Below are 18,212 nucleotides of genomic sequence, written 5' to 3'. Positions count from 1 at the left end.
TGTTAATTTTGTCCCGATTATTATTTCTAAAAGCTTCCCCACTACCGAGGTTAAACTGACTGGCCTGTATAGTTGCTGGGTTTATCCGTACACCCTTTTTTGAACAAGGATGTAACATTTGCAATACTCCAGTCCTCTGGTATCACTTCCATATCTAAGAAGGATTGGAAGATTATGGCCAGTAATCCGCAATTTCCACCTTTACTTCCCTCAGCATGCTAGAATGTATCCCATCTGGTCCTGGTGACTTATTGGGGCTGAAAGCACTTCGATTTTTTAAGTGTTTTTACCGCCATCTCGGAAAAGGTTGACTCTTGATCGATATTCAGGTCTTTGTCTTTTTTTTGAGCAGACCGGAAGTCGGTCATAATGGCAACGGAAGTGTGGCGTTAAGTGCTGGTGAGGAGCAGAAGTTGAGGTGGGACCGAGGCACGGCGGCCTCCATGTTGTCACTCAGCGGTGGCGACATCAGTGCGCATGTGCGTCATCACGTCTCTCCCCTCATTTAAAGGGGAGAGAAGCAGTGATTTTTTGGGTTCGGTCACTGGGCCACCAGGAAGGGTTTTGGCCGGGCCAGCGGCCTGGCACCCAAGAAGCTACCCGTTAGCGGCCTGGCCGAACCTGGGGCCATAATTGTCCGGCTGATCGGGAAGTCAGCTGACAAAAAAAACATGGCGGCATCAGCAGTGCGCCCTCCCTTGAAGGGCTGCCGCGCTGCCTTGGCTCGCACACACATATAACAAGGTGCACCGACAGAAAAAGCCGTCAGGGGCACCGCGAGGCAGACCAAAGATTTTTTGAGGAAAACTTTGCGCGGAGTGGAATGGAGATACGGGAGATCAGCGGTGCGTGCTTTGATGACGCGCTTGGGGCAGTAGACAGCAGTGGGGCGGAAGTGGGGACCGGCCAAAAAATCCCCAAGGTGAATTTCGATCGTGGCAACCAATCAACTGCAAAACGGCGGTAACAGGCCTTATCCGAACCCTGAATTTCAGCCCCATCTACTTTAAGTACAGACAGCCTTTCTAGTACCTCTAATTTATCAATTTTTATCTCATCCAGCATCTCAACTACCTCCTCTTTCACTATGACTTTGGCAGCATCTTCTTCCTTGGTAAAGACAGATGAAAAGTACTCATTTGGTACCTCAGTCATGTCTTCTGCCTGCACGCATAGATCTCCTTTTTGGTGCTTTATTGGCCCCACCATTCCTACTATTCGTTTACTATTTATATGCCTTTAGAAGACTTTTGGATTCCCTTTTATGTTAGCTGCCAATCTATTCTCGTGCTCTCTCTTTGCTCATTTCTTTTTTCACTTCCCCTCTGAACTTTCTGTATTCAGTCTGGTTCTCACTTGTATTCTTAACTTGACCTCTGTCATATGCCCCCTTTTTCTGCTTCATCTTACTCTCTATCTCTTTCGTCATCCAGGAAACTGTGAGTTTGGTTGCCCTACCTTTCCCCCTCATGGGAACGTAGCTCGACTTTACGCGAACCATCTCCTGTTTAAAGGCAGCCCATTGTTTGATTACAGGTTTGCCTGCCAATCTTTGATTCCAATTTACCTGGGTCAGATCCATTCTTAACCCACTGAAATTGGCCTTCCACAACTTCAGTATTTTTACTCTAGATTACTCCATCCTTTTCCATAGCTAATCTAAACCTTAAGGTTGTGATTTTGCCTAGCGAGGTAGGCCCAGTGTGGCCGGGGTAGGTGGCAGGTTGCGACCCCGCTCCGGGCTCCATCCCGCTTTATAAAAAGAATTTTACGTTGATGGGGCTTGTTAAGCCCACCCAGCGAGGTTCCCAATTAATTAAAAGGACGCGGATCTGAGATGTCATTTGATGACGCGTCATCAGCCAGTTTCCTTAAAGGGACCATGGCCATATTTGATTTTGACAGTTGTGCTGTCAGTGTTCTGCAGCATTGAGGTGCTGCAAACACTGACAAGCACTGCACAAAGGTGCACGGCTGCATCCAGGCTCTCGCATGACAAGTCACAGGACGCAGGGAGGTTCTCTTCCCTTCCAATGGGCAGAAGAGCCTGGTTGCACATTGCACAGGAGCGCACAAGCAGGGATGTTGTCAGGAGGACTTGGCTGCAGTGGCGCAAACCTTTCAATGATCTCAGTAGATCATGAAACGGTGCTGCAAAGCCACACTCAACATCATCCTGCTGTGCCACTCATCACATCCCCATCACTCTGCCTTCCCTACCCTACTACTACACATCCTTACTCACACCAACTTACTTTGCAGCTCCATCCATCCCTCTTTCTGTATCTACATTATCACACCCCCATCTCACTAGCCACCCCTCACACTCATCTTCGTCCAATCATAGCAACTAACAACACACAAGGATAGGCACTTGGGTCTTTTAGCCAATGTTCATGTAAAATTTCTGTTGATGTGTTGCCAAACATTGAAATCTTTATTTTCAACACTTTGCCTTCTTGAACAGATTTCTGTGCACCTTTGGAAGTGGCTTAGTGAGTTGCAGTGAATTGGGAGATATAACGGTACTTCCAGCAATGCTGATGAGTGTGAAAGAAATGGCTTGGGCATTGCAGGAATGCTTTATGGTGCTGGTGTGGGGTGGTGCCAACTTGGCACATCATGTGGCAGCCAGGGTATACAGCGTTACGTGAAGTAAATCTGGCCATGGGGAGGCCATCCCTGGCGTCCCGGGCAGCAATTAGTCAGGTGCTGATGCCCTGTGTAACATCATGTGATTGCGGTGAAGGTCGGTGTTGTTGTAGAAACATAGAAACATAGAAAATAGGTGCAGGAGTAGGCCATTCGGCCCTTCTAGCCTGCACTGCCATTCAATGAGTTCATGGCTGAACATGCAACTTCAGTACCCCATTCCTATAGAAATGTTGGTGATGCTGGTGTTTGGGCTGATCGTGGTGGGATTCTGAGGACCAAGGTGACATATTTTCAAGAGCACTGATACTGCTGGAATAGATGGCAGCTGAAGTTGAGATGACAGAAGTGATCTGTCAATGGTGAGAGAGCTTGCTCCAAGGAGGTGACAGTGGATAGAAACTTTACTCCAAACACTTCCAACCTGCATAAAGCTGAAAAGAGTAAACTAAATCCTGAAGGCTTCAGCTTCTAAGATTGGAAAGTGAACAGCTGTGAAATGGTAGCTTTTATATCACTTTTGCAGTTTTCAACTATTCAGAGGAATGGAGAGTCATTGAAAACCTACCCTACTTACCTGACGTGATCCCCGAGCACCATGAACATTGTGAAAAAGCTGGAAAAATGGTAAGTGCATGATAAAATGCTATTTAAGTACCTTTTAACAAGCGGCTCCTCTGCCACTTGGTGTCGGGTCTATAAAGACCCGGCACTTGGGAAACTGACATGGAGAGCTGTTGACCCGCTGTCAATTTTTTATTATTTTGACAACGGACCCGCCTCCGAACCAGCTCTCTGAGCGGTGGCAAAATTCTGGCCTATGATACTATGATCACTGATCCCTAAATGTTCCCCGACTGACACTTGCTCCATTTGATCCACCTCATTCCCCAGAACCAGATCCAGCAATGCCTCCTACCTCATTGGGCTGGAAATGTACTGATCAAGAAAGTTCTCCTGAACACATCAGAAATTCTTCCCTCTCTCTACCCTTTACACTATTACTATTATAGTGTTCTCGCTCAGGCCAACATCCCCAGCATTGAAGCACTGACCACACTCGATCAGCTCCGTTGGGTGGGCCATATCGTCTGCATGCCCGACACGAGACTCTCTAAGCAAGCGCTCTGTTCAGAACTCCTACACGGCAAGCGAGCCCCAAGTGGGCAGAGGAAACGTTTCAAGGGCATCCTCAAAGCCTCCTTGAAGTGCAACATCCCCACCGGCACTTGGGAATCCTTGGCCATCCAAATTGGAGGAAGAGCAGCTGGGAGGGCACTGAGCACCTCGAGTCTCGTCGCCGAGAGCATGCATAAATAAAGCGCAGACAGCGGAAGGAGTGTGCGGCAAACCGGGCTCCCCACCCACCCTTTCCTTCAACCACTGTCTGCCCCACCTGTTAGAGAATGTAATTCCCACATTGGACTGCACAGCCATCTGAGAACTCACTTTTAGAGTGGAAGCAAGTCTTCCTCGATTTTGAAGGACTGCCTATAATGATGATGAATACTATCCCAGTCTATATTAGATTTGTTGAAGTCCCCCATTATTCCCTGCAAATTTACTCCTCTATAACTTTGCTACTAGTTGGTGGCCTATAGAATACACCTAGCAGTGTAATGGCACCTCTATTGTTTCTTAACTCTAACCAAATAGATTCTGTCCTTGACCTCTCCAGGACATTCTCTCTCTCCAGCACTGTAACATTCTCCTTAATCAATACTGCCAGCCCAGATCCTTTCTTTCCTTCCCTATCTCTCCTGAACACCTTATATCCAGGAATATTTAGGACCCAATCTTTTTTGAGCCAGATCTCCGTTGTCGCCACGATATCATATTCCCATGTGGCGACTTGCACCTGCAGCTCACCAACATTATTTACCATGTTTCGTGTGTTTACACACATGCACTGTATCTTAGACCTCCTTGTATTCACTCTTATTCTGACCCCACCTAATACCGTACTATTTCTTACTCTAGTGCTATCTGTCTCTCCCAATCCTTTGTGCACCTTGTTTTTCCTTTCGAATGCTACATCCTGGTGCCCATCCCCCTGCCAAATTAGTTTAAACCCTCCCCAACAGCACTAGCAAACACCCCCGTGAGGACATTGGTCCCAGTTATGTTGAGGTGCAACCTGTCTGGTCTGTACAGGTCCCAACTCTCCCAGAACCAGTCCCAATGTCCCAGGATCTAAAGCCTTCCTTCCATCTCTCCAGCCACACATTCGTCTGCTCTATCCTCCTATTTCTATATTCACTAGCTCATAGCACCGGGAGTAATCTGGAGATTACTCCCTTTGAGGTCCTGCTTTTTAATCTCTTTCCCAGCTCCCTAAAATCTGCCCGCAGGCCCTCATCCATCTTTGAAAAGCTGAATGTAAAACTGGCTCTCTAAGCTACATTAATGTACTGTTTTACTTGCATCTATTATGTATTAAATTTGTTACAGAGGGTGCCTATTTCATTGAAATGTGCTCGCTGACCTACATTGGCTCCCGGTTAAGCAACACCTGATTTCAAAATTCTCATCCTGGTTTTCAAATCCCTCCAAGGCCTCGCCCCTCCCTATCTCTGTAATCTTATCTAGTCCCACAACCCCCACCCCCCGAGATCTCTGTGCTCCTCTCCCTCTTGAGCATCCCTGATTATAATCGCTGAACCATTGGTGACCGTGCCTTCTGTTGGCCTAGGCCCTAAAGCTCTGGAATTCTCTGCCTAAACCTCTCCACCTCTCTTTTCTCCTTTAAGACGCTCTTTAAAACCTACCTCTTTGATCAAGCTTTTGGTCATCTGCCCTAATTTCTCCTTATGTGGCTCAGTGTCAAATTTTTTGTCTTATATTACTCCTGTGAAGCGTCTTGGGATCTTTTACTACGTTAAAGGCGCTATATAAATACAAGTTGTTGAAAACTCATAAGTACCTGCAGTACCTACTGTTCCTGTAGGTGGCACTAAGATAGGTCATTTCCATGTTAATATTTATGTTTCTCATACATACAGTAGCTGCTATTTTAGACAGTATATCTATGATTGTGAAGTCTGGCCACTGGGTTCTCACACAAATTGCTCAAAATATTCTCTGAATAGGTTTTACCTGTCACTATTTGCCTGAGTAACTGGAATTTCAATGCCCAAAATAAGGGTTTAAACAAAACAGGAAAATTCAAAAAAATACTTATTTCCAAATAACATGATTACATTTACCCACTGAATTGTCTTCCGTTAATATTAATGCTTTCAAAGCCCAGCCTCTCCTAAAAGCGTGGGAGATGATTTTAACCCTGGCTTGGAGCCAGTTAAAAAGACTCAAATTACTTACCCACCCTGGAACAGATAGAATCCTGTCAACTACAATTTTAACCTGTTCTCCTGAGCAGGTGACATGGACGCCTGCCCAAAATTGGCGGGATCCTTCTTTACACATGCCGTAATCTGTACGAGACCCAAATTGTAACTGAGCCATGAGCAGGGAAGCTGCGGCAGCTTTGCCAACGCATCAAGGCAGAAGAGACGTGGATCAGCCTCAGATGAGGTGCATCAATGGATAGCTTATGCCCCATATTCCCCTCTCCCGCTTCCAAACACGACACTGCTATGTCACGCCCTGGTAACCGATTCTACTACCTACCTTGTGTCAGCAGCTGGCCTCTGGGCCAAACAATTTTCCATTACTTCCCACCCGTCTCGGGTGGCATTTAAATGAGGTACGACCCTTAAAATTGGCTGGGCCTCATTCTGCTGCAGGCAGGCAGGAAATAATTCACCAGCGCAATCCCCCGTACAGAAACTCGCTGGCAGTTCAGATCTAGACCATGGGCTTAGATTGGATATTTTTGCCCACAGATGTGACTCTGACTGCTGAATTTGGATTGTGCAGTCTGAGCATGTGCCATGTACCTAATTGCCCGATGTTTGCGTAGCTTACATGCCGGACACCTTCATTTCCTTGAACCTATCTGGTCCAAATGGTCTGTCCACACAGACACAGTCTAGCCATTTTATCATTTTAACCACAATTAAATCGACCCAAAGCATATACTTGTCTAGAGTTAAAAAGTCCTAGTTCCCTAAGCCTATTGTGACAACTAAAGGATTTTAAACTAGGGATCATTCTCATGGCCTGCCTTTGAACCTTTTTCTAGATATCCATATCACCCACCATGTGAGGAGACCAAAACCGAATACAGTAGAAGTCTTGTACAAGGGCACTATGGGGTTGATTTTAACGTACCAAAATCAGCAATAATGGTGCAGTAACAGCCTCGAAATGGGGCTGGTAGTCTTCCCGCCCTGTTAATGCCAACAATCGGCCCGCTACCACTTTAGGAGGGGCCTACATCGTGTGGCCAAAGCACCTGCCTGCTTGCGGGATTAGGCCCTTTAAATATGCATATCAGAAAAGCACTCATATTCTCTATTCAATTCAATCCCATGGAAGATGGACTTGTACTTAATAAATCTACCTTAGCCTTGCTCACAATTAGTTTGAGGAAATGTTGTTAGCTACATTGGGTGTGACAGACTGAGAGGTTACAGTGCCACCTGTGGAGCAAAGAGCAACAGGTGTTATTGATTCCAATGTACTCATAAGAACATAAAAAATAGGAGCTGGAGTAGGCCATTTGGCCCTTCAAGCCTACTCCACCATTCAACAAGATCATGGCTGATCTTCTACCTCAACTCTACCTTCCCCCACTATCCCCATATCCCTTAATTCCCGAAAATCTATCGACCTCTGTCTTGAATACACTCAGGACATGACGGTATTACAAGCTTCAGAATTTTTATATATTGGTAGATGAAACACAAATATTCTAAACCCAGTTCAATATTATCTAAAAATTAACGTTGGCAATTTTTCCGATGAGTGCGGTAACTTTGCTGGAAGATTGATACAAATCCTATTTATGCACATAAACAGCTGACTGGGAGAACACCCCCACGCCCTCCCTCAACACAGTAAATTAAGCCCAAGAGTTTTTAAATAATTGATCTTCATAAGTCAGGCTGGAACATTTACCACCGGCTCAATTCTTGTTCTCCTGTTCTGCTAGTATCTCCTTAACCCGTAGACCACAAATACAAAATACTCAAAAGATCTGTCCACTATCAAAACCCAATTAAACAAGTTTATCAATCCTAAGCGTAATCTTAATCAACACTAAATGTAGTAAATAGATAAAAAGATCCAATGTTTACCTTATCCTAAGAAATAAGTCAAATATGATTTCAAGGTTCATTACAAAATAAACTTAATTGGTCAGCCAAAATAATTTATACGTACATAAGCAACATTGTAAAAGCTCTTGAACTCTCTGTGTGTGCTTTGCAATGAATCCAGTGAATCCTCCAATTCATTACTCCTCTTCAGTTGCTTCTCTCCAACCTGCTCAATCCAGCTACTCACCTGACAAAAGAAGGACCATATTATACAATACCGGAGAGGAAGCTATACATACAGAGGCCATACCTAAATACGCAAACAAACTCATGGACATTCAATAAGCATGATAAATCTTGAAATATGGCAATAATTAGAGTATTCAAATCTAGTCCTTCAATTTTACAGCAGATAAAAACACAAGCTGAAAACAAGTCCAATGTGTTACAAGGAATTTGTTGAGCCAAATTTAATATAAGTTTTTTTTTCAGCCAAAGAGGACATAACCTGCCACCCGCACCAATTTTGGCCATTTAGGCAAGTTTGGCCAGCTGAGAGTTACTCCAGTTCTGCTTAGGCCAGCATATGTGGCCTCTGCAGAAAAACCTTCTGCAGAGTTAAAGAAATCGGCGCAGGTAAGGAAATCGGTGCAAGTAAGTACAGCAGATGCCTGGACAGCAGCAGCAGGAAAGGTAAAAGAGAGAGGGAGAGAGAGTTGTGGGGAGGAACCCTTTCGGGTATAGTTAGGTGCGAGGACTGGGAGGGAGGAGGCCATTCGGCCTAGGATAGAGGCGGGGGAGTGGATCAGCAAGCCCTTCAGCCAGGGCGAGGAGCAGGACCGGAAAGGCACTCGGAGCTTGGGGGGGGTGGGTGGGGAGAAGAGGGTAGGGGAACTGGACCGGCACAGGCAAGGGGCTCGGGGCGGGCTAGGTGAGCAGACTGGCAAGCCCTTCGACCAGGGGCGGGACCGGCTTTAATAATTAGAGGTAAGTTGATGCAATGAGTTTTAATGTGTTTTTAAGTTGATGCAATATGTTTTAATGTGTTGGGAGCTGGCTGTATGTTTCACTTTGCAGCCTCAGGTCGCATTGTGTCCCTGGTTACCATGGCAACCCGATCTTTTTGGCGCAGATCAAGGCTCCACCCCCAAAACTAAAGGACAGTTTAGGTCACGCCAAAATAAAAAAATCCAACGGGGAAACTTAGAACATTTTTTTTTGGTGTACTTGGGCCCCCAAAAATGGGCGTAACTCTTCAAGTATGCCAAAAAAAAGTTTTGGGGAAAATTGAGCCCATTGGCAGGATGTGACAAGTGATGTTTCCCAGGGATCTGTTTTAGGGCCTCAAATTTTTACCATATTTATTAATGAAGGAACAGAGAGTTTCACATCTAAGTTTGCAGATGACAGTAAGTTAGGAGGAATAGTAAGTAGTGTAGGTGGGAGCAGGAAGTTGCAAAGGAACATAGACAGTGTAAGTGAGCAGGCAAAACTATAGCAAATGCAGTTAAATGTGATCAAGCATGAGGTCATCTACTTTGGATCCAAGAAAAATAAGTAAGAGTATTTTCTAAATGGTGAGAAACTAGGAACTGTAGAGGAGTGAAGCAATTTGGAAGTCCAAGTACATCAATCATTTGAAGCTAATGGACAGGTACAAAAAGCAATCAAAGTTATGCTTCAGATCTATAGAGCTTTGATCAGACCCCATCTCGAGTACTGCATTCAGTTTTGGGCACCGCACCTCAGGAAGGATATATTGACCTTTGAGCAGTGCAGATTCACTGGAATTATACCAGAGTTTAGAGGATTAAATTATGAGGCCAGGTTGTATAAACGTGGCTTGTTTTGCATTGAATATAGAAGATGGAGGGGTGATCTGATCAAGGTGTGTAAAATGCTAAAAGTATTTCATAGGGTAAAAATGGAGATCAAGAACTATTTACAATCTATATGGGGGGAAACCAGTGGATGTGGTGTATTTGGATTTCCAGAAGGCATTCGATAAGGTGCCACATAAAAGGTTACTGCACAAGATAAAAGCTCACGGGGTTGGGGGTAATATATTAGCATGGATAGAGGATTGGGTAACTAACAGAAAACAGAGAGTCGGGATAAACGGGGTGTTTTCCGGTTGGCAAACAGTAAGCCACAGGGATCGGTGCTGGGTCCTCAACTAGGGGGAGTGTTTGCTAGTGCTGTTGGGGAGGAGTTAAACTAATATGGCATGGGGATGGGAACCAATGCAGGGAGACAGAGGGAAATAAAAAGGAGACAAAAGCAAAAGACAGAAAGGAGAGGAGTAAAAGTGGAGGGCAGAGAAACCCAATCCAAAAAACAAAAAGGGCCACTGAATATAAAGGGGCTGCAGGAAGGGTCAGGGCAGTTGTGAGAGACGATATTGGCTCTAATGAACAAAATGTTGAATCATTGTGGGTGGAGATTAGAGATAGTAAGGGGAAAAAGTCACTGGTGGGCGTAGTTTATAGGCCCCCAAATAATAACTTCACGGTGGGGCGGGCAATAATCAAGGGAATAATGGAGGCATGTGAAAAAGGAACGGCAGTAATCATGGGGGATTTTAACCTACATATCGATTGGTGAACTCAAATAGCACGGGGTAGCCTGGAGGAGGAATTCATAGAATGCATAAGGGATTGTTTCTTAGAACAGTATGTAATAGAACCTACAAGGGAGCAAGCTATCTTAGATCTGGTCCTGTGTAATGAGACAGGAATAATAAACGATCTCCAAGTAAAAGATCCTCTCGGAATGAGTGATCACAATATGGTTGAATTTGTTATACAGATTGAGGGTGAGAAAGTAGTGTCTCAAACGAGCGTACCATGCTTAAACAAAGGGGACTACAGTGGGATGAGAGCAGAATTGGCCAAAGTAGACTGGAAACACAGACTAAACGGTGGCACAATTGAGGAACAGTGGAGGACTTTTAAGGAGCTCTTTCATAGTGCGCAACAAAAATATATTCCATTGAAAAAGAAGGGTGGTAAGAGAAGGGATAACCAGCCGCGGATAACCAAGGAAATAAAGGAGAGTATCAAATCAAAGACCAATGCGTATAAGGTGGCCAAGGTTAGTGGGAAACTAGAGGATTGGGAAAATTTTAAACAACAGCAAAGAATGACTAAAAAAGCAATAAAGAAAGGAAAGATAGATTACGAAGGTAAACTTGCGCAAAACATAAAAACAGAGAGTAAAAGCTTTTACAGATATATAAAACGGAAAAGAGTGACTAAAGTAAATGTAGGTCCCTTAGAAGATGAGAAGGGGGATTTAATAATGGGAAATGTGGAAATGGCTGAGACCTTAAACAATTATTTTGCTTCGGTCTTCACAGTGGAAGACACAAAAACCATGCCAAAAATTGCTGGTCACAGAAATGTGGGAAGGGAGGACCTTGAGACAATCATTATCACTAGGGGGGTAGTGCTGGACAGGCTAATGGATCTCAAGGTAGACAAGTCCCCTTGAAATGCATCCCAGGGTCTTAAAAGAGATGGCGGAAGTTATATCAGATGCATTCGTTATAATCTACCAAAATTCTCTGCACTCTGGGGAGGTACCAGCGGATTGGAAAGCAGCTAATGTAACGCCTCTGTTTAAAAAAGGGGGCAGACAAAAGGCACGTAACTATAGGCTGGTTAGTTTAACATCTGTAGTGGGGAAAATGCTTGAAACTATCATTAAGGAAGAAATAGCGGGACATCTAGATAGGAACAGTGCAATCAAGCAGACGCAACATGGATTCATGAAGGGGAAATCATGTTTAACTAATTTACTGGAATTCTTTGAGGCTATCACGAGCATGGTGGATAGAGGTGTACCGATGGATGTGGTGTATTTAGATTTCCAAAAGGCATTCGATAAGGTGCCACACAAAAGGTTACTGCAGAAGATAGAGGTACGCGGAGTCAGAGGAAATGTATTAGCATGGATAGAGAATTGGCTGGCGAACAGAAAGCAGAGAGTCGGGATAAATGGGTTCTTTTCAGGTTGGAAATCGGTGGTTAGTGGTGTGCCACAGGGATCGGTGCTGGGACCACAACTGTTTACAATATACATAGATGACTTGGAAGAGGGGACAGAGTGTAGTGTAACAAAATTTGCAGGTGACACTAAGATTAGTGGGAAAGGGGGTTGTGTAGAGGACACAGAGAGGCTGCAAAGAGATTTGGATAGGTTAAGCGAATGGGCTAAGGTTTGGCAGATGGAATACAATGTCGGAAAGTGTGAGGTCATCCACCTTGGGAAAAAAAACAGTAATAGGGAATATTATTTGAATGGGGAGAAATTACAACATGCTGAGGTGCAGAGGGACCTGGGGGTCCTTGTGCATGAATGCCAAAAAGTTAGTTTGCAGGTGCAGCAGGTAATCAGGAAGGCGAATGGAATGTTGGACTTCATTGAGAGAGGGATGGAGTACAAAAGCAGGGAGGTCCTGCTGCAACTGTATAGGGTATTGGTAAGGCCGCACCTGGAGTACTGCGTGCAGTTTTGGTCACCTTACTTAAGGAAGGATATACTGGCTTTGGAGGGGGTACAGAGACGATTCACTAGGCTGATTCCGGAGATGAGGGGGTTACCTTATGATGATAGATTGAGTAGACTGGGTCTTTACTCGTTGGAGTTCAGAAGGATGAGGGGTGATCTTATAGAAACATTTAAAATCATGAAAGGAATAGACAAGATAGAGGCAGAGAGGTTGTTTCCACTGGTGGGGGAGACTAGAACTAGGGGGCACAGCCTCAAAATACGGGGGAGCCAATTTAAAACAGAGTTGAGAAGGAATTTCTTCTCCCAGAGGGTTGTGAATCTGTGGAATTCTCTGCCGAAGGAAGCAGTTGAGGCTAGCTCATTGAATGTATTCCAGTCACAGATAGATAGATTTTTAACCAATAAGGTAATTAAGGGTTACGGGGAGAGAGCGGGTAAGTGGAGCTGAGTCCACGGCCAGATCAGCCATGATCTTGTTGAATGGCGGAGCGGGCTCGAGGGGCTAGATGGCCTGTTCCTAATTCTTATGTAACTATTTACAATCTATATTATGACTTGGATGAAGGAACCAAGTGTAATGTGAACAAGTTTGCTGTTAATACAAAGATTGGTGGGAGAGCAAATTGTGAGGAGGACACAAAACACCTGCAAAGAGATATACACAGGCTAAGTGAGTGGGCAAAAATTTGTCAGATGGAGTATAATGTGGGAAAATGTAAGGTATTCCATGTTATATATGCAGACCATAGATATACTCTGTGTAGTCACTGTATAGTTGCATAAGATGGAGACATGTTACCTGATGTACTGTCAATAAGGTTTGCACTGTGTATATACTATCCTGGCACCACTAGAGGGTGCAACTGGTGGAGACCGGGGTTTCCTGCCCTTGTGGCAGAGGATTTCCACCAGAGGGCACTGCATGGGTGTGCAGGGCCCAGTATAAAAGGCTTCTCACCATGCTTGTGCCTCACTCTGGAGTTACGAATAAAGGATCAAGGTCACTACAGTTTGAGTACAACACATTGCCTCGTGCAGTCATTTATAAGCGCATTACAGACATAACAATCCACTTTGGCAGAAATAATAGAAAAGCAAATTATAATTTAAATGGAGAAAAATTGCCAAGTGCTGCAGTACGGAGAGACCTGGGGGTCCTTGTGCATGAAACACAAAAAGTGAGTATGCAGGTACAGCAAGTAATCAGGAAGGCAAATGGAATGTTTGCCTTTATTGCAAGGGGGAGAGAGTATAAAAGCAGAGAAGTCCTATTACAACTGTACAGGGTATTGGTGAGGCCACACCTGGAGTACTGCGTACAGTTTTGGTCTCCGTATTTAAGGAAACTTACAAGATAATGAGGGGGCTCGACAAGATGGATGCAGAGAGGATATTTCCACTCATATGAGAAACTAAAAATAGGGGATATAGTCTCAGAATAAGGGGCTGCCAATTTAAAACTGAGATGAGGAGAAATTTCTTCTCTGAGGGTTGTAAGTCTATGGAATTCTCTGCTCCAGAGAGCTGTGGAGGCTGGGTCATTGAATATATTTAAGGCGGAGATAGACACATTTTTGAGCAATAAGGGAGTAAAGGGTTATGGGGAGCGGGCATTGAAGTGGAGCTGAGTCCATGATTAGATCAGCCATGATCTTATTGAATGGCGGAGCAGGCTCGAGGAGCCAAATGGCCTACTCCTGTTCCTATTTCTTATGTTCTTATGTAGAACAAGGGAACATGATCTTAAAATTAGAGCTCAGGAGCAAAATCAGTATGCACTTATTCACACAAAGTGTAGTAGCAATCTGGAACTCTCTCCACCAAAAGGCTATGATTGCTAGTACAATTGAAGCTTTCAAGATCAAGATAGATAGATATTTGTTAGGAAGAGGTATCAAGAGATATGGAACAAAGGCAGGTAAATGAAGTTGAGGTATAGAACAGTCTGATTGAATGGCAAAGCAGGCTCAAGGGGCTAAATGGCCTACTCCTTTTCATGTTACTGTGCTCATCATACCAAAACCTTGATATATCAAAGGTTTTGCCTGGTCACTTCAATTGCAATATATCAAGACGCCATTATGAATCTACAGTGAATTCATGTAAATCATTGTTCTTACAATTGGTTCTCAAATCTCTTACCTCCTTAAACTCTCCTTCATGTGTTTTGAACTCCATCAGAAACTCTAGTTCCTGAATGCATTTATTAGATAACATTACCAGCTGATGAATTCCCTCATCCACTTTGTTATATAATTCTGTGACAGTTTCCATTGTATCTCTGCAAGAAAATAATATCAGCATTAAATAGTTGATTTCCCATGGAGAAAAAAAAGTTTATCTTTTATTTCTTTCTCTGTCGTTCTAGTTACATTGCACTATTTTTCTCTATGAATATGTTATTTGTTTTCCTGTGCGTGTCGGACACTTTTGCTTATTCTTTAATTTCACCGCTCCCCACAAGTCTTGCCTTCCCTTTGTACAGCACATTTCCTAATGCCTCTCGATGGCTTACACATGTTGCTTTACTGATGTGCTCAATTTCTATGTCTTAGCTTTAGTAAATCTCAGGATATGTCGCAGGATTGCAGCAGTTCAATGATGGGTACCAAGATCAAGAAAGAAAGACTTGTATTTATATAGCGCCTTTCACGATCAACAGATGTCTCAAAGCGCTTTGCAGCCAATGAAGTACTTTTGAAATGTAGTCACTGTTGTAATGTAGGAAAAACGGCAGCCAATTTGCGCTCAGCAAGCTCCCACAAACAACAATGTGATAATGGCCAGATAATCTGTTTTAGTGATGTTGGTTGAGGGATAAATATTTGCCAGGACATCAGGGATAACTCCCTGTTCTTCTTCAAAATAGTGCCTTGGGATGGATCTTTTACGTCCACCTGAGAGGGCAGACGGGACTTCGGTTTAACGTCTCATCCGAAAGACGGCACCTCCGACAGCGCAGCACTCCCTCAGTACTGCACTGGAGTATCAGCCTAGATTTTTGTGCTCAAGTCTCTGGACTGTGACTTGAACCCACAACATTCTGATTCAGAGGCGAGGGTGAGTCATGGCCGACACGTGGGGAAAGGTTATCCAAGAGCTGATGCAACACATGCTCGGGCTAATAGAAACATAGAAAATAGGTGCAGGAGTAGGCCATTCGGCCCTTCGAGCCTGCACCGCCATTCAATAAGATCATGGCTGATCATTCCCTCTCAACAACTCTCTGCGGCAGGGAATTCCATCGGTTAACAACTCTGAGTGAAGAAATTTCTCCTCATCTCAGTCCTAAATGGCCTACCCCTTATCCTAAGATTATGTCCCCTGCTTCTGGACTTCCCAACATCGGGAACATTCTTCCCGCATCTAACCTGTCCAGTCCCGTCAGAATCTTATACGTTTCTTTGAGATCACCTCTCATCCTTCTAAACTCCAGTGAATAAAGGCCCAGTTGATCCAGTCTCTCCTCATATGACAGTCCTGCCATCCCTGGAACCAGTCTGGTGAACCTTCACTCCCTCAATAGTAAGAACGTCCTTCCTCAGATTTGGAGACCAAAACCGAACACAATATTCCAAGTGAGGCCTGAATGATGGATCTGAACCCTGGAATTACCATGTAGGATAGAGATAGCAGGAGACTGGGAGAGAGTGGATAATCTGTGGTTGGGGAATTAAGTGGGTGGTGTGGGACCTGGCAGCAGTAGAGTAGGATGAACCTGGGGACCAGAAGTACTTTGGAGATGAGGGTTGCATCTGGCAACATTTTGGGGGAAGGTTGAGATATTGTGGCAAAATCCAGTCCCAGGAAGGAAAATAGCATTCAAAGATATCAATGTGCCACATACAGAGGCTTCAAAACAGGCATTGGGGACATTGACCTATTGCATGCAGAGCGCGCGGAGAAGAATTATAGGTAAGACTCAGATCAACGCTTAACGCTTCAGCAATAGAGCCCAAATAAAGCTTGAAACCACAGAATGATAAGACCTGCATAGAACAACATTTGAATGGTTTTATAATGTGGGATAATTAAGTTTATGGGCAAGTTTAAAATTCCTCCCCACCCCAAAAGTTACTTAAATCTAATAAATTTACTTTTTTGGGATTTGTTAGGGGTAAGGAACTAACATTCCCACTCAAAAGAATTAACCTCCCTGAGGGATTTAATTTGTTGCTTTTATGACAGTTGACTGTTATTCGTTAACTTCTCTTTTATCTATGGGAAGATTTTGTGATTTATTTTTGGACAAAGATTTTCATAAAGCAACTTAACCAATAGTGATTTTGTTCATATGCATAAAAAATAGAATAATCACAAATATAATCTTCTCCCTGAATATAATCAAATGCTTCTATTATAGGAAGATCCTAGTGGTAATCAAATTGTTATACTCCAAGAGGAGAATAATTCCACCAATAGCATTTGAGTGAAATAACAGCACTGGTTTCCCAGCATTCACCTTGTTATATTTGGCACTTGCATATGCAACAGTGCTCAAGTAACAGACGGAACCTGTTTTTTTCAAGATCACACACACACCATCCTGTTGCTGGTGCCAGTCTATGAGCCCCAAAGGGGCTACAGCTGCATTGGTAAAGAGGTTGGCCAGACTTCACTCATGTTGTGTCAGCATCAGCTGCTAAAGCAGAGCTGACAGAAGACGAAGGCACATTCACACCCTCATTTCTGGAGGGCTTGATGGGAAGGAAAGCAGGGATATCGATTCCAGCAGAATCAAAACACCCTGTTTATACTCCCAATTTGATGCCAGAACTGTGAAATTTAGTGCCAAACTGCTAGTTTCAGCAGCATAAGGGACAGACTGCACCAAAAAGTAAAACAATAGGACAGAGATGTGAAATGAGAAAGATTACTTAATTTCAACACTAAAGCTCAGAAAATTGGTAACCTGTCAGAAATAAACAAAGCAAAGCATATTCTTAAGTGGGCTGAAAAGTTAATAAAATTCAGAAGTACTGGTTTTGATTTAGAAATACTGCAGAACCAGAAACATAAACCAAATAATTTGGTAACTTGAAGCAACAACAAACTGTGCCACAGATATCTAAGATTTCAATTTGTGCCAGTTCTTCACACTAAGCATTGAAGGTCTCAAGTTATATATCTGAGGGATGCACTAAATGGAATAAAGGCATTTTCTCATAGGGAAGGAGGAAAGTTACAGGGCCAGATATTGAACTGCTTAAACGAGATCTCTTAGCAGAAGTATGGGAATAGTAATCTAGCCATCCTTTCAGCTAGAGCTGGAATGTAGTGCATGGAAAGCCAGAAGAGGAGATTAAAATAAAATAAAAAGCAATAAAGCACCAAGAACTATGAAACAAGCCTTGTTAATTTGTTCCGACTCAACCCAATCTATGTCATTAAAGTAAAGCCTCATTTGTTTTACAGCCTTAGAATTATTCAAATTAATTTAGTTACTCAAACATTTCGATCATTAAAGTTTTGCTAAATCAAATATTGAGATCACAGGGTGTGCCTCAGGACATATAAACAAATAAACATAAACAAATTATTTAATATATTCGAAGAGGAAAGAAATCACTTATGCAGAATACACACTGATAGAGGGCAGCAGAGACTTTTTACTGAGTGATGCTCTCATGTATTTTAACTTTGGAAGAAACTCAAAAGCAGTGTTCTTAGTCATTGTTGATCATTTCAATGGAACCAGTGACTTGATAACCAATTGCAGTAAAATGCATTGAAGTATATTGTTTAGTGAGGTATTAATACACTCACTGCCAGAATATTGTAAAAGACAAAATCTGAAAACATTTCCAATACTGGTGTAAACTGAAAAGTAAGATTGAATCATTCTTACTTTTCAGGCCCAATCATTCTGGATTTCTACTTTTT

General features: G+C 43.4%; 1 protein-coding gene across 8 annotated transcripts in view; it reads right to left on the bottom strand.

Annotated features, from left to right (window-relative positions):
* The window catches only part of plekhg4 (pleckstrin homology domain containing, family G (with RhoGef domain) member 4), a 447,922-nt gene that overhangs the window by 107,926 nt on the left and 321,784 nt on the right, over positions 1-18,212 (bottom strand). For all 8 annotated transcript variants that reach the window (XM_070897923.1, XM_070897924.1, XM_070897919.1 and 5 more), the window contains 2 exons: positions 14,472-14,610; positions 7,939-8,061 (listed from right to left, as the gene is read on the bottom strand). In XM_070897923.1, coding sequence (XP_070754024.1) covers positions 7,939-8,061; positions 14,472-14,610 — 262 coding nt within the window. The remainder of the gene's footprint in view (positions 1-7,938; positions 8,062-14,471; positions 14,611-18,212) is intronic.

This window comes from Pristiophorus japonicus, chromosome 13 (genome assembly GCF_044704955.1).
Source record: "Pristiophorus japonicus isolate sPriJap1 chromosome 13, sPriJap1.hap1, whole genome shotgun sequence".
NCBI lineage: Eukaryota > Metazoa > Chordata > Chondrichthyes > Pristiophoridae > Pristiophorus > Pristiophorus japonicus.
This window is presented reverse-complemented; position numbering and strand designations above follow the sequence as displayed.